Source organism: Cryptomeria japonica, chromosome 7 (genome assembly GCF_030272615.1).
Source record: "Cryptomeria japonica chromosome 7, Sugi_1.0, whole genome shotgun sequence".
In the NCBI taxonomy this organism is placed as follows: Eukaryota; Viridiplantae; Streptophyta; class Pinopsida; order Cupressales; family Cupressaceae; genus Cryptomeria; species Cryptomeria japonica.
In genome coordinates, this window is record NC_081411.1 from 126421341 (window position 1) to 126439246 (window position 17906).

General features: G+C 35.9%; 2 protein-coding genes across 3 annotated transcripts in view; both read left to right on the top strand.

The window, feature by feature from the left end:
- The window catches only part of LOC131072310 (disease resistance protein Roq1), a 42115-nt gene extending 29200 nt beyond the window's left edge, over nt 1–12915 (top strand). The window contains exon 6 of one of the 2 annotated variants that reach the window (XR_009358357.1): nt 12773–12908. Coding sequence is in view for 1 of the 2 variants with exons in the window: in XM_059207681.1 (XP_059063664.1) it covers nt 12773–12787 (15 nt within the window). In the remaining variant the exon portion in view is untranslated. Of the gene's footprint in view, nt 1–12772 lie in introns of both variants that reach the window. The other variant, XM_059207681.1, reaches the window with a different exon arrangement.
- Nucleotides 12916–13051: 136 nt separating this feature from the next.
- Nucleotides 13052–16817, top strand: LOC131056828 (disease resistance protein RUN1-like). Its single transcript, XM_057991100.2, has 5 exons — nt 13052–13812; nt 13943–14993; nt 15150–15218; nt 15412–15594; nt 15697–16817. The coding sequence occupies exons 1-5, from the start codon at nt 13196–13198 to the stop codon at nt 16417–16419; spliced, it is 2643 nt and encodes an 880-aa protein (XP_057847083.2). The 5' UTR covers nt 13052–13195; the 3' UTR covers nt 16420–16817.
- The last annotated feature ends 1089 nt before the right edge of the window (nt 16818–17906 follow it).

The window sequence follows — 17906 nt, forward strand, 5'->3', positions numbered from 1 at the left end:
GAACACTACCATCATAACTGTTTAACTCATATGTTGTCAACTTAGCAATGATGGAGTTAAGGGATACCTTTGTCTTGTCAATAGATCTCAACTCCTGAATAGCAGAAACCCTTATTGCATAGACCGGTAATAAGGATCTCAAAACTTTGCTAACAATGGTGGGATCATCTATTTTGCCTCCTGCACTCTTGATGTCTCCTACAACAGTTTTAATTCTTATCCCATATTGTTGAATGGTCTCTCCTTCAACCATCCGCATGTCTTCAAACTTTCCCCTAAGGCTCTCTTCCTTGGCCCGCTTCACATGCTCATCACCGCCATAGATAGTCTCCAGAGTATCCCATACATCTTTGGGATTGTCTTTGTCTTGAACATCTATAAACTCAATATCAGATAGACTGCTGATAAGAGCTTCCATCACTTGCCCATTCTCCTGAATTTCTCTTCTTTGATCATCGGTGAGAGTATCGGTAGGGATAACATAAGTATTCTCAACATAGTTCTAGTGTTGAGCACCCATGCTTTTAATGTATATCTTCATTCTGTCCTTCCATATCTGAAAGTTATCTCTGTTAAACTTAGGACCTTCCCTTTTCATTATTAGAATAGGATCTTTTCCTCAAGCGGTTAAGCTTATAGCACAGAGGACTTGGAAGACGTTCTGATACCAATTGATGAATAATGATGAACAATAAATACTCAACAAATACTGAGAGGGGGGGGGTGAATCAATATAAACAAAAAAAACTTCTTTAACAAATTAAATTGCAGAGACTGCACTAACTGGTAAACAGTATCACCGATCTAAAAGAGGGCACTACCAGTAAAACACAGTATGACTATGAAAGACATAAATCGGTAACACTTAGATCTTCACCACATCTAATATCTCATTTCCATTTCACCCATATGCATAAACAAGTAATACATCATCAGAAATATAATGACCACTAGATCAACATGCATTACCACTTAACAGAAAACACTAAAACATCACATGAAAAAGCATCATACATAACACACTGATTTTTCACGTGGAAACCCAACTGGGAAAAACCACGGTGGAGATGAATACCCACAAGTTGTTCTTGAACTCTTTTGAAGTCCTCTTTGTTAGGAGCCTAGTCCTATTAAAGACTTTACAACAGGTTCTATTAGGAACCGATCTTGCTAGGGATAACCCAGTTAAGGGATGGCTAAATACCCAGTTAGACGTTACCTTGTAAGAGGATTTGAAGAACTCAATGATCTTGAGTCACCCTGTTAAAGGATTTACAAAAAGCCTGTTAAAGATACCCGGTTAAGGGATTTTCCAATTGCTGAGATGATTAGAAGTCAACAGGTAATACACTGATCTGATAACAACACTTAATGCTAAGGCAGATCCACTTTAGTTCCTTTACATCTGCAATCACACTCTACAGATCTCTATTCATAGCACCAGTTTGGCAAGAATCAAGTATCTCTTCACTTGGACACACACACATCATTTGCCAACAACTTTACAACAACAAACATCATCGACCTTATAGACAACAATTAGGTCGGTAGCATAAACCCTAAACCCTTAAGCATCTAGGTTATCAATACAATCGGTCCAATCCTGACCGTTTAAACACATTACATAGGGTAAAACAATCTTGAACAAATCTCAAGACATTCTCCATCGTTCGTTCTTCGCCTCTGGAAATTGATAACCCATCACACACTTTCCACCATTTACAGAGATTTTGCACATTCTCGAGGTGGATAGAATCAATCTTCTTCATGCAAGATCCTCAAAGAGATTTTTCACGTGCACAAGGCTGACGTGGCAACGCGCTCTGATCTTCATTACAATGCTAACTCATCACAGGATGTCGTCGGTCGTATTGCACAGACTTGGAATGCATCAACCGGAACCCTGAAACTGAGACTACCAACCAGTAGTCATATCAAATGAAACCCCAATACAAACTTTGCATATACCGGTTCACATTCCAACATACCGGTTCACACTTCAACATTCCGCTTCACTTGAACCAACATACCGCTTCACTTTTTCACATATACCAGTTCACATCATCATATCGGTTCTCTTGCCAGTTTGCTTACTTCAATATACCGGTTCATACTTCAGCATATTGACATCAATGACAACATACAATATCATCATGTCATCAAACTCTGCACATATGCATCTGTTGTAAGTCAATTAGGATTCTTTATCTTTGTATCTATGAGTTCATTTGCTTAGCATTTTTAGAGTTGTTTTTGAGAAATTTAGTATAAATCATCATCATAGTTTAGCTTTGTATATCATATCAACTACCAATCCATTCAACACTTGCCATCTTGGAAAGCTACCGATGCTTATCTGAGAGCAAAATCATCTGCAACCGAGAACAATGGGGTTAGGACATAATTAGACATAAATCATGAAGGTATAATCTTTTATTTTCTTTTTCATTTCATGTTGTTTCATTGGTTGAAACTTGAATTATATTTGCATGATAAACTAATGAGAATTGAAATATTTTATTAATTAATTCACTTCTTCTAATCAATTAATTAAATATCTTGTATTTAATTATTCCTCTATCCACAATCCTATAGTTTCATCAATTAAATAATTCATTAATTATTTAATCTTTCTTTTCTAACTCACCTTCATCTCCACATCACTTCTTCTAAGATATCAATATTTTTAATATTAATGCATCATTATCTTCAACTTCCAAATTTTATGTTTCAAATAATGTGTACATACACACATTCCTCAACCTCCCTATTTTCTGTCCAAACTTCCTACATCTTTGGAGGAAGTTGAATTCACTTGTCCTCTTATCCCTAAATCTTTTCCAAATATCCTATATTCTCTCAAGTCTTCTTCTCAGTCAAGGTGAGATGAATGACAATTGGCTTCTCCTTCCATATTTTTCTCCATCCTATGGGTGTAGGAGGAACATCTTCCACCTTTCTCTCTCACATCTCAACCTCTTGCTCATAGCCATCCAATTTGCAAGATTTAATCAAGACCATTGATCTCTGCCACCTAAGCATTATGCACTCAAAAATCTACAAATAGAGGTCTCCTAAACCATTTTGAAACTAATAGCTAATCTTATAGTCAATTAGGTTTTTTTATCTTTGCATCTGTGAGTTCATTTGCTTAGCATTTTTAGAGTTGTTTTTGAGAAGTTTAGCATAAAGCATCATCATAGTTTAGCTTTGCATATCATATCGACTACCAATCCATTCAACACTTGCCATCTTGGAAAGCTACCAATGCTTATGTGAGAGCAAAATCATCTACAACCAAGAACAATGGGGTTAGGACATAATGAGACATAAATCATGAAGGTATAATATTTTATTTTCTTTTTCATTTCATGTTGTTTCATTGGTTGAAACTTGAGTTATATTTTCATGACAAACTAATGAGTTTGCAGGTTTAATCTCTGAGGTGAAACTTAAGTTGACACAACAACAAATTTAAAAGTTACAGCTTTTGAAAGTTGGGTCTCTTGAAATAGAAAATATAAAAACTTATTGGACACATAAATGAGTTGTAAAGGGGAGTTACACATGTTGGTGTCTATATCGACACATAATAGGTCATTTTGTATTGGGGATAAGATGGGTGCCACTCAAGCGATTTTAGCCCATAGTTTTGTAATATTATTTCACAATTTCAACGTTTTGTATCTCCTACAGATATGATGTGTGAGATGGAGGTTGCATGTAAGGGTATTTTAGCTATTGAGTTACCTCTAAATCTCTGGTTGGTAATAATTTTGTGAGAATCTTTCTCTACAAGTACATGTTGAAATCTATTACTGATTTTTAATTAATATATTAGGTTTTGTAGTGTGGGGATTTCCTCCCAAAAGGTTTTTCCCCTTGTAAATAACTTTTTGTTGTTGTATGGATGCTATTTATATTTATTTTAGTTTAAGTTTTTGTAATTGCTATAAAGATCTATTAAATTTTTGTATTACCTTCCTCTTAATATTATTGTAGGAAGTTGTTCTACGACCGTAACTTCCTTACATTATGAAGAGATGCCACTATTATTAGAGGAGGTGATCGCGTGTCACATAAACATGCTTATTCACCCTTCTCTACTACTCCAAAAGCTTGTGTAAAGGAAATATCATAGCCTCCTTGCCCACCCCAAGGTTGGAGATAATTCTCACTAGCATGTAAGGGACTAAATTATTTTCTCAAACAACTTTTTCTCATGAAGACAACACATTAGTGTTAGATAATTGATTAATCCCAAAGAAACTGAGAGGCGGGGGGGGGGGGGGGGGGGGGAGGGCGGGTGAATCAGTGTTAGACCGGTAAATGAAAGATTTGAACTTATTTACAATTCTGTAACTGAGATTAATATGTCGGTAAGCAAACAATAATGCAACAAAGATAAACAAAGGAATCAGTATCAATGCACACCATAACACAAATATTTTGGCGAGGAACCCGGTAAGGGAAAAACCTCGGTGGGATTTGTGACCCACAATATTTACTCACTAGCATATATGAATAAATATTACTTAGTACAAAAGGGGCCTGCACATGCAGGAAGGCCAACTGCCTAGAGCTCATTGTTCAACAACAAAATGGAGTCACACTGATGTAAACACAAAAATGAACTCTTACAACTTGCATCAAAATGTTGGGTGAGTTCCCTATTATGCTTTGTCTGATACCGGTTCTGCCTCTGCCAAAAACCCTTGCCAGTATGTTGTTAAATGATTCTACTTACACAGAATAGTCTTCGCTCTTCTCTACTTCTTATTCACTCCAAAATAAACACATCTAAATGAATATACAACTATTTGCTATCATATCCTATCTTATCTCATATTACCACTTCCATACACATCAAATGACCTATAAGATCTTATCAATATATGAGTCTTTTACAATATAACATGTTGGTCATACAATTATAATTTACATTACAATACATTTCGCATAAATAATACTATTGCCAAGTGAGCCTGGGACGCCAGTATAATCTTCTGTCGGTGTAAATTGGATGCCGGTGTGAATAAGCCTTGTTGTATCTGTCGGTGCGGGTAAATGAAGTCTATTGTTGGTTGAACCTGTGGAACCTTGTTGCCATCAATGACATCATCCAACCTTCTTATCTGAGTGTATAATGCCAACAATCTCCCCCTTTGGCATTGATGGCAACACTCGTGAGAAAAATAAAAAACTGTGAGTGTTCCCCCTGAGAAAATGATCTTCTTTTGTTCACTTATCTCCATGCCTTACTCAGTACATTTTTCTCACTATACCACTCCCCCTTTGACATCAATGAAAAAGGATGTCAAAAGATTCAAAATTTTCAAAAGTTCAAAAATTTACTTAGATACTTGAAGTCTGTTATGTATAATTTGAAAAATATCCGCTAGAACTAAGTTCACACCCTGCATGAACTTCGTACTGTCGATAATTAATGTTTCTGTTTGCTTGATCATCTCGGTAAGATAATGCATTTGTTGTTTTGGTGATCTATCTTCTTGAATTGTAGCCTTTGATAGTTCATTTCGGTGAGTGATTAGATTGTCCAATCTTGGACCAAGCTTACTCTTCAACTCCCTGGTTTTCATTTTCAGTAGATTGCCTTTTCTTTTTCAAGATTTTCAATCTTTTCCTCATGTATAGCCATCTCATGTTCTATGACTGATGTTAGCTTCGAAGAACCGATTATGTTGTCCACAATATCATCAATTACCTTTTGAGTTTTTCTGATCTGATCATCAATATCTTCTGTTAATCGATGTGGTTTACAAGCTTCCCGGTATAATTCCTTATACTCGAAAATGGTAGAATTCAATGCTGGTAGCAATGTATCAATTTGTTGTGTACAATCTTTATTGTTTTACCAAAGAATTCTTCCTTTTCTTTATCAACTTTTTCTTGTTTAGTTTTCGCATTTATTTTGTCTAATGTCTGAATGTTAGTAGAAATGAATTTGGACAATGTGTCCAATTTACCTATCGAGCCAACAATATGATCTACCTTGCAGTCCGATGTAATCATCTGCAAAATTGGTAGAGATTCATTGATAGCCTTAAATGCTAAGGCATTGCATTTCGTTATTTTATTTATATAATCCAATAGTATTTCTATGACAGTTGTTGATCTGAAATCTAAAGTTGAAGTACTGGGAGAAGTGCTACATTCTGCATTATCTTTCTTCTCTTCTCCTAATTTCTTTGACCCTTCCCATGTTTTCAGTTCATTCTTAATCACTTCCTTATTCTCACTCTTATCTTTTTCTGGTTCAAATGCTGCTAGTTCTTGTGCTTTATCTGTAGGTATCTCAATATCCTGCCGAGTGTCAACTGCCTTGACCGGTGAGTCAGAGATGGATTTTGATTTCTTTTCCTCAAAACTTTCTTTCTCAATATCCATTATAATGTTGATGTCCTGAGTATCAACCTTCATCGTGAATAGAATGTTTGACTTGGGATCAACCGCATATGTTGCTTTTTCTTCCTCTGATATCTTTTCTGCGGGCTAATTCTGCACATCTGCCAGTGCCTCTGCTGCTACTGGTGGTGGTAAGTTATCTTTTATTGTGAGGTCTAGAACATTGCCAACCTTATTCTTCCCTTTATCACCTTTTTGATATACCTTAGTAAAAGATCTATTAGTTTTTTGTCTTTCTTTTTCTTCTCTTCTCTCTTTTTCCACAAAGAAGATATCCCATTTGTCTGTTGTCTCATCTATGATTTCCTTTATCTTGTCGACCATGAGGCTTACTTGCCAGTGACCACTTACAAAAACAATTTTGTTAGCTTCTGATATCAATTCATCTATTTCTTGTCTAGACTTAGTTGGATGAACAACCAACAGTGCTTCAACCTTCAATTTCTTGTCCAATTCCATGATAGACATTCTTTTAGCCTCAAGTCTTAGATATAAGTCCTTGGGGAGAACATCAATGACTTCAATAAGAACTTTCTTATATATATCTAAATACGGGATTATGCTTTCTTTAATAGAGTCCTTATCTGAATCATTAAAAGAATGATAAAGCTTACTGACATTGCTGAGATTACCATACTGAGTTATTTCATTGATGAGCTCTTCTGGGGAAAGTGTATCAGATACCTTGGGTTCCAGTTTCTTCTATGAAATCTTCTTCTTCGGACCACTAGGCTCTCTCACAACATGTTATTTCTTTCTAAGTGTCCTTGTCTTCTTAGGTGATGGAGTAGGTGCCGGTGAGGATTTTCTCTTCTTCCTATCCATCCTTTTAAATTTAGCAACCTTGTCACTATCAGACTCGGATGAGGTAGCAGCAGGGGAAACATGTGTTACCGGTTGCTAGCCAGATTTTTCTTTCTTTTGCAGCAACACCACTCAACTGATCAAGTTTCAACAATCCCTTGGTAACATCTTCAACAAATTTTGAAGCATCTTTCAATATTTTATCTTTTCTTCCTTTGCTTCTGAATAGCAACATCTTTTTCTATAGTTTCAGCAGTGCCAAAGATATTCTCAGTAGGTTCCGATGGGGTGTCTAGAAGTATCTTGGCATAAGATTCTAGAATGTTTGTGTCCACTTCATATCCCATTTCTGTTACCCAAACAATTCTAGGTGTGACAACCTCCATCCATATTTCATCTCTCTTTATAACAAATCATATCAGTTTGTCATATTTATCAACAATGCTCTGAGGGATTATTTCCCTTTGCTTCATTCTTGCTTGAAAGTTTTTGAAGTATTCCTTTACCTGCTTGTTTCCTTCTGAACCCATGCCGGTAATTGCCTCCTTAATCTGTTTTCCAATAGAAATATCATAGGCAAAGCCTTTATGGCCTATGTCAGGAATCTCCTTTGAGAAGTATAACATCAAACATACAATTAAATTTCCAAATTTGAATGTTCCCTTTTTATCACCATTGAATTTGTCCAAGTTTTCTATCAATTCATCTTTTAACCATTCACAAAGATAAATTTTTGCATTGTTCTTTACCATTTCATAAGCACTGTGAATCCATAGACTGGAAACAAAATTCAACCTATTTGTATGTGCAACCTTGTATCCAATAGCCATGCTAGCATATTTAACATTGTCATCAGTTATGTCGCTTACCCTAAGTGATCTGTTATCAGATGTAGCGCCGATTAAGTTCATAACATCTTTGTTTGGAATTTTCTTCTTCTTGTCAGGCCTTGTGCCAGTAGAGGGTAAACCTGTAACAACTTTAATAGCTTCCCTCATGATTTTGAAGACTGAGTCAAGCCATAAGAATTCATCGTGAACTCTACTTACAACATATCAGATAATTTCATCTTCGAATTCAGGTATATGTAGGATGTTTACGAACCCTAAATATTCCACAATCTTATGTTCAGGTTTGATTACACCTTTTTTGTTTGTGATGACATTCATAAGTATGTTCTTTATATCCTCAAACCCTAAATCTTTAATATTATAGTGAATGTATTCCCTAGGGTCTTCTGCAAATGCGACTCCCTTCGGAATTTTCGAAAATGCTCCAATAGAGTCATCCATCTTAGCTATCTTAGGAATTATCTTAAAGATTGGTCTAGGACATCTGATATTCTCCACAATAGTAGGGTTTTCTATGAATTCAGGAACAGAAGATGAAGAAGCCATGACATAAAATAAATACCTTTATCTGTCGAATGTAAGTGAAAACCTTGGATGTCTTAGAAAATCTTTGTTGCTTCGCTTCTTGAATGCCAGTGCTCTAGTTCTGTGCTCTTCAAGTACTTGAATGCTTGGTGAGACGAAATGAGAAATTTCAATGCTTTATAGCCAAAAGTTGACTAACAACCGCATTAAATGCTTCGTCGGTTTAGTGAATTTTCATTGTAACTCAACATATGTGCCGGTAAAGAAGGATTATGACTTCTTACCATCATCTGAGGGTAAAATGCATGATCTTCAATTAGTTTCTTTACCCCTAAGGATTATTCCTTAGTTAGACGAAGAATTTCTTGCCGGTGCAGAGCCAGATTCATCATTTCTCTGATCTGTCTTCTTGACCCATTGTTTAGAGAATTCTTTCTTGATTTCATTCACCTTTTCCTTGCCTTTGTCATTAGATCCTCTGTTGTTTGCGGGTACATTCTGGCTTTTGCAAAATCTTGCAATATGCCCAATCTTGTTGCATTCATAACAAGTTACATTGTTTCTTTGAATAGCTTTTCCACAACCTTGCCCGGTTTGAGTTCTACATTGATTAGATAGATGTCAAAATCTACCACAAGCATAGAATTTTATATTCATTCTATAATTATTTGATTGATGACCATATTTATTGCATTTGGAACATTGACCGATAGATGAGTTTGTATTCTGTTTATTCCTATATCCACATTGATTTTCTCTATGACCAAATTTGTTGCAATTAAAACATTTTCCATTGAATTTGTAAGCATTGGGTTGCCTTCCCGATTTGCTATGATCATGATTATTTGTAGTTCCAAAACTTTCTCCATGTTCAAATCCAATTCCAACTATTTCTCCATCAGGTCTTTGACTTTTCAGCATATCATCAAGCTTGGTTGAGCTCTTTTTGAATTTGTCTTTACATTCATTTGCAGTGACCAACTCATTTTCCAGAGTGCTAACTTGTCTCATAATTTCCTCTTTGTCATGTTGTATCTAAATCAACTTTGTTTTAAGCATATCATTTTCATAACTAAGCCTTATAGATTCATATGATCTTTCATTAAGTTGCCTGGCCAAATCTTCTCGATTCTTCTTTTTATCTTCAATATCCTTACATAGTCTCATGGTTAAATCTTGCATCTCATTCTTCATGTTACTGTTCTCTTGTCTCAGTTTCTCTGCAATATCTCTGAGAGTTTCTTTTTCTTCATCATCTTGTTTTTGCAGTTGCTCACGCAATTCTTTTCTCTTATTCTTTACCATGATTAGGTTTTCTTGAAGTGCTTTGATGAATTCTTGAGCAGATCTAAGTTCTTCTTCCAGTTTGATATTCTTTAATTTTTCTACATCAAAATCTTCAAGAGCTGCTTCCAATTGTTGTCTCAAATTTTCCATTGGTACTGGTTTCAGAATCTTCCTCAAGCTATTAGGCTTCTACTAATAGAGGACCAGACTCTGATACCAATTGTTAGATAATTGATTTGTCCCAAATACACTGAGAGGGGGGGAGGGGGGGGGGGGTGAATCATTGTCAGACCGGTAAATGAAAGATTTGAACTTATTTACAATTCTGTAACTGAGATTAATAGGTCAGTAAGCAAACAATAATGCAGCAAAGAGAAACAAAGGAATCAACATCAATGCACACCATAACAAAAATATTTTGCCAAGGAAACTCGGTAAGGGAAAAACCTCGGTGGGATTTGTGACCCACAATATTTGCTCACTGACCAATATGAATAAATATTACTTAGTACAAAAGGGGCCTGCACATGCAAGAAGGCCAATTACCTAGAGCTCACTGCTCAACAACAAAATGGAGTCACACTGACTACAACATCACACTGATGTAAACACAAAAATGAACTCTTACAACTTGCATCAAAATGTTGGATGAGTTCGCTGTTATGCTTTGTTTGATACCGGTTCTGCCTCTGCCAAAAACCCTTGTCAGTATGTTGTCAAATGATTCTGCTTGCACATAATAGTCTTCGCTCTGCTCTGCTTCTTATTTGCTCCAAAATAAACACATCAAAATGCATATACAACTATTCTCTATCATATCCTATCTTATCTCATATTACCACTTCCATACACATCAAATGACTTACAAGATCTCATAAATATATGAGTCTTTTACAATACAACATGTCGACCATACAATTATAATTTTACATTACAATACATTCCGCATAAACAATACTATTGCCAAGTCGTCCTGGGATGCTAATATAATCTTTTGCAGGTGTAAACTGGATGCTGGTGTGAATAAGCCTTGTTGTATCTACTGTGCCAGTAAGTGAAGTCTATTGCCAGTTGAACCTTGTTGCCATCAATGACAACATCCAACCTTCTCATCTGAGTGTATAATGCCAACAATTAGAAATATAGCTATTTTTACAAGAACATTTGTAGCTCATGATGACACTTCTTTTAAACACAAACACTAGATACATAAAGCATATGAAAATAATATGTTTCAATGCTAATGCCACGTTCCCATTAAGCCAATCTTAAGAACTTGATGGAAGAATGAAACAAAAATTTATAATCAAACAAAACTATCTTCATAGGTGTCTTTGAGAAGATAGTAAATGGAAGCCCAAAGTCATGAAAGTCATGATTAACATCTAGAGGCCTATGGCCTCAAAATTTAATGAACATATGGGTGGGTATGACTTTTTTTTTAATAAGGAGCTTATATCCCAATCTGAAAAAGGAAAGATTAAACATAGGACAAAACTAGAAAGCATCAAAATATTTCATTCGACAAGTATATGTTCTCTTACAAAAACAACTTAAGGCACTTGGAACATGACCAATAGGCTTTCGTATTTATGGTAAGTTGTTTGCCTTTGCCAAAACAGTTATAAATTTTCTACTCCATAGGCATGTCTGTCATAACTTTAACTTGAGTAACATAATAAGCATTTTGCCACAAATATATCTATAAAAAAAAATCTTTTTTATTTTGAGTCTTTAAACCGTCTACCTCACAAAACCATAACCCTAACTCTCAATCACAAAATCCTAACCCTAGTCTTAGTGCTCATTCAAATAATCATATCTTGAACCATTAATTTTTTTGTTTGCATTGTATCAATCATTATAGAAATCAGGTATGAAGATCGAAAAATGTCTTAAGCCATATATTAAACTAGACAAATAGCAACAAAAAGAATAAATGTATGAAACAAGATAGAGGGGTAAGTTAAATTTTTTTTGCAAAAAAGTTGGCATTGACAAATGAGTCACATCCCCATAAGGTTTATGAAGACCTTAGTTGCTCAAAATTTCACAAACCTGTAAGTGTTTTTGTGCCAACAAACACATTTGTAGTAGTCGTTGACTATCTATTTGGAACAGAGAAGAGAAAGTGTGGCCTACAAAATATAAAATTCTATCAAAATAAGAAAAAAAATAATGCAATGATAAAACAACATATATAAACTTTACACAACGCCATGACTGTCTACTATCTTGATTGTGTATTGTGTATATCATCCTAATTGCCATGTCCCCTTTCATACTTGATATAGTGCCTTAAAACATAACCATGTGGTGGTAGAGGATGGATGTATGAATACAAGAAAGGTAACAATGTGAGTCATGGGTAGTGAATAACATAGAAAATATTAGGGTTATAAATTATATAGTATAAGGTAAGTTTTTATTAATTTATAGATTTTAATCATTTAGTGATAGAATGTAATTTGTTTCAATATTAGATAATTAAAAAATAAATATAGATTAAATTTATTTAATTATTGGCGTTATATTGTACAAGTAAATAATATAAGGTGTTCAAATATGTGTTAGGAAGTGATTTTTTTTGTGACAATATGTTCAAGTAATAGTATAAGTGTGAACAAAGACTAATGTGTTAATCAACTACGATGGGGTAGACAATTAGAAAACTGACATTTTAGACACTTTTTACAACTACATTTAATACAACTATAAAAAATAATGATGATAACCCAAAACCTTAGTTATAAACAATTAATTAGTCATAAAAGACCCTATAAATTTTTTATTCGTTTTCAACTTTCTAATGTCTGTTTTTGAAGTACAAATTTGAAGTGCATGATTACTAAATCCTCTCCTAAATTGAAAATTTACAGGTTGGATTTTTGTGATGTCTTCAATTTACTTAATTGAACAAGACTTTTGGAATGGGCAACAACATGGTTGCAAGTTGCGCAAGATTCCTTTCTTCAAAGTACAGACATGCTTTTGCTTTCTAAGTGGGAATGGGGTCCACCTCTCACATGCTTCTGCACTCCTTCTGCCCTGTCCATGGTACAAACCACAATTCCCTTGCTTATTTTTAATAATCTTAAATACCTCCTCTTATTAACTTTCGACCAGGCATAGCATATACCAAGATGCTTCTAAATTCTTTTACCCGTTTCTTAAATGCTTATATGATAATCTTCTACCCGTAAAAGATTCGTCCCTACATTCGGTGTCCATTTGATTGTAATTATGACTTCAAACTAATTTAAGTATATTTTAATAATGATAGCCAAACCGGCATCAGATACATGGATGGTCAATACCCTCCTCTTTTATATACATCGCACTGGAGCTCCTCAACAACCACCCTGCATTCGTTAGTATTTTTTGGTTTTGGGTTATTGAATTTTTGCTTCTGTGTTCAGTTCAAATACCATTTCATGGATTTAACTTCTTCTAGCGAACCAGAGATAATCAGACCATACGATGTATTTATTAATCATCACGGAGCTGACGTCAAGCACAGTCTCGCCGCATCTATCTATATGGCACTAAGTAATCAAGGAGTGAGGGTTTTTTTAAACTACGAGAAGCTGGCTCTGGGCGATATCGTGACAAGCGCAATAGAAGAAGCGATGGGTAGTGCTCGTCTCTTCATTGCCATTTTTTCTCGTCGCTATGCCGCATCCTGCTGGTGTTTGGATGAGCTATCCTTCATGGTCCAAACTGGCACAAAAATCATTCCCATTTTTTATCATGTTAATCCCACCGACCTCAGATGGGCTGATCATGAGATAGGAATCTATGGAGATGCACTCTCACAGCATGAAATTTGTGGTAGATGCACGCCAGAGAAGCTTGAAGAGTGGATGGAAGCGCTCCGCACCGTGTCATTTCTCAAGGGTTTTGTTATTTATGATCCAGAGTAAGTATCAAATTACTTTATTTCTATCAAAACAAATATTTTAGATTTCTAGTTTTGATCCAAGTTTTTTGTATTTTTAATACATTTTCCACTGGGTGATGCACGATTCGTTTTTGCCATAAATATTTAGGGATGAGAAGAGGGCGATTAAGGATATCGTTGAGGAAACATTAAGGCATATGAAGAAAGAGTCAATACAGGAAGACACATATGCAGTTGGTCTGGATAAAACTGTAGTTGACTTTGAAGAATCTACATCCCAATCTCCACAAAGCCAGCGGAATATACAGATTGTTGGAATTGTGGGTATGGGCGGATGTGGTAAAACAACTCTGGCGAAAGAGTTGTATAAGAGAAAAAGCTCTTCATTCGACGGCTCAAGTTTTATTTCTGAAGTGCGAAATGTATCCAAAAAAGATTTGCCTAACTTATACAAGATACTGGTAGCGGACCTGCTCGGTGATTTGGAAGGTTTCACAATTGACGATATAATTCTGAAATCAAAACGCGTACTCATTGTTTTGGATGACATCGATTATGAGTACCAACTGGAGGCTCTCATGGTTGGAAAGGACAGCCTTGGACCAGGCAGCTTCATTATTATTACAACAAGGGATAAAGGCATTCTTAAACATTATGACAGTTCAATCGAAATTTATAAAATGAAACCTATGGGTTTGCATGATGCACAGCAGCTTTTTTCTTGGCATGCTTTTAACAAAATCTCTCCAGAGCCGGGCTTTGAAGATCTAGCTGGAAAGTTCATAAATGCTTGCAACGGATTACCTTTGACTCTTAAAGATTTAGGAGGTCTTCTTCGTGGCCAGGGGAAGGATTTCTGGGAATCTCAATCAAGAATCATCTCCAGATTGGTGACGAAAGAAGTCAAGGACAGGCTAAAACTAAGCTATGATGCATTAGACGAAGAAAGAAGGAATATATTTTTGGATATAGCTTGTTTCTATGATGGCAAAGATAAAGATTTGACCCTCTCTGTGTGGGAGCAGTCAGGATGGCATGGCGACCGCAGTCTATACACACTTGTAGATAAGTCCCTTGTTGAGATTGACAATTTCAACCGCATAAGAATGCATATTCAACTTCGTGATTTGGGTAGACAAATAGCTCTCGAGGAGATTCCCTGCCGTTTATTCTCTGACGAGCCAAAAAAACCTGTAGAGGTGAGCTTCAGAATTTTTTGTGTTCAAAAGTTGTTGACTGTCTTTGCTTTCACCCGACTGAACAGTTTCCAAAAGTTTCATTTAAACCGTTGCCATGCATCTATCCGATTTCACACTAGTTTCTTCATCCTAAATCGGCTTTATCCAATGTTGCAGGATTACCCAGATGATCAATTTGATACAGTATTTCAAATATGGATCAGCGACAATGAAAAAAATCCAGTGGTAAGTTACATTTCTCTTGGCATATATCTTCACACTTTTCTACAAAGTGTTTTCTATCTGCTGTAAAACTGAAACTTTTGGTTCCCATTTGATTGGCGTAGCTATTTTTGGAGGATTGAATATGCGTTTATTGCTATTGTTACAAAGTTGTAATACATCCTCCCCCAAAATTTGGTTGATCCGTGCCTTACAGGCTCTTAAAACTAGAGGCGATTACATAAAGGGTGAAAAGAGTGATCAGACAAGACTGTTGAAATGGCTTGTGTGGTACGATTGTCCACAGTCCAGCATTCCTTCTGGGATTTCGCTGGAAAATTTAAAAATTTTACATCTTAGAAATGTTTTCTTTAATAAGTTATGGCTTCATGATGCAAAGGTATTATTTTTTTTGTTTATTTGTAATACGCCATTTTCTTCTTAATTTATTTTTAAAGGAACATCTAACTCGATCTTTTTCATTATCTTTGCCAAAGTGCAGCTTCCTGAGCTTTTGGAGGAGCTGAATATTTTAGGAAGCATTGGGGAGTTTCCAGAATCAATAAGACAGCTAGAGCATCTTAAAAAAATTGTAATTGATGGTTGGCCAAACACCAGCTTGAAGACTCTACCTGAGGAATTCTGCCAGTTAAAATCCTTGAAACATCTTACTCTGAGGTGGTGTAGAACATTGACATCACTGCCCAGGCATTTAGGCAATCTAAGTTTCTTGCGGCATTTAGACCTTGCCTTCTGTGACAGATTAGAGGAATTACCTCGCTCCTTTGAACAATTGGTGAATCTAAGCTACTTAAATTTCCAAGGTTGCGAGAGACTTCTGATCTCACCACATTTTTTGGGAGAGATCAGGGGTATCGAGCACTTGAATTTTATGGATTGTAGAAATCTTAAAGTTTTGCCTGCTGAAGTTCCATGTCAAGAGTTTCTAAGGAGCCTAAATTTGGTTGGCACAAACTTGGAAAGGCTACCAAATGAAGTAGGGAGATTAGTTAACTTGGAAGTTCTGGAAATAGGAAGCAGTTATTTGACAGATTTGCCGATTTCTCTCGGGAACATGACAAATCTGCGAACCCTGAACCTGAAAGGCTGTGAAAACCTTAAATGTTTACCGGACTTCTTAGGGCTAAGGAAAGATCTGCGTATAAATGTGCTGCAGGCTCCAAAAGATGTTCTCGGGAAAAAGGTAGATGAAAACATGGTGTGAATGTGCAGGGGAATTGAATTGACGTCGACAATTCTTCAAAGTGACTAAAATTGAGGCGTAACTTAGACTGCTTTTAATTGCATTACGTGTCTAATACTAAATTGTGATTAATATTTTATTTGTAAGTTTTAAATCTAAAAGATAGGAAATTTATTGAAGTGATAATTTTCAAGTGTATTAAATTCTATGCAATGATGTTCAACCTGTGAAGAGGATCTCTGCTGTTGTTTTGTTACCTGAAGAGCTTACTGATACAAGTGGTTGCCAGGGATGTGGTCAACAAAATTCAGACTGTTCTGTGTTATCCGGCCATGTAAGGAGTGATTGTAATGATTGTTACTTTGCTGAAGATTTTTGCGTTAGTGTTTTCATCCCAACACTCAGCAGTTTGTTTGGGTCATTAAGGGAAGTTTTTATTATGTTGCTAAGTTTCTTTTCTGTTTTGTGGCAATTGTGAACAAAGTCTTAGCTGTTTGTATAGCTCTGTTTCTGCCCTTTGCTGGCAGTTCTACTTTGTAATCTTTCGCTTATCTAATAATTTATTTTTATTTTTTTGGTCAATAAAGGCAGAGTCGAGTAGATTTATATTCATTAAAATATTCAAATATAAAATAATACCATACGAACAGTATCAATCAGACATTAAATAAGTCTGAATAGAGAATTATGACATAAAACAAAATAGAGGATTCATACCTCCACCAAGTCCATAATGTATTGATAAAACATAAGACCAAGAAACTTCCAAAAATAAACTAAGTTCTAGTCAACAAAGCTAAAACCTAGCTTAAAGCTCTCTATTCTTGGCTATCCAAAGAGGTTCCACCTCGACCGCCATTTCTACAGAGCGAAGGGCGGCCTCTGCCTCTGCCACGACCTCAACCCCTACCATGGCTGCCCACTCCAGTTCAGCCCTTGTAAAAGCGCCCTTGATCGTGAACTGCCTCATATTCCGTTTGAGATTCTGCCACCTCGTCACCATTCCCATTGCCACTTTCATTTGCATTTTGGTTTTCTGCCAATCCAACTGCACTATCCTCCTCATCGGCCTCAAGGAAGCCATTTAGAATGGCAAGTTCTTTAAAAATAATCTCCTTAGGGACATATTGGTCAAAACCCGCCATTTGAGATAATTTGCCGCCATACTAGCAAATTGTCTATGACTCTTGAGCGCAGGTCCTTTTAGATCTAGAAGAAGAGGGTAGAAATTTACGGTGTCTCCAAGTTCACTCAAAGCATCAAGGTCGCCCAGTCTAGACAAGACCACACCCTTCAATGCATATTTTAGAATTCTTTCTAACTCGCCAAACAATTTTGCCTCAAACAATTATGTAGCTAAAGCTCTAACCTCATCTTTAGAGATACCACAATCCAGTAAAGAGGTGACAAATATGGATGAAATTTGGGTCTTATCTCTGCAGTACTCTTTCCTATCTAGGTGACCTTGTCCAAGCACCATTTTTGTGGCCAAAATCACCATAGGGTTG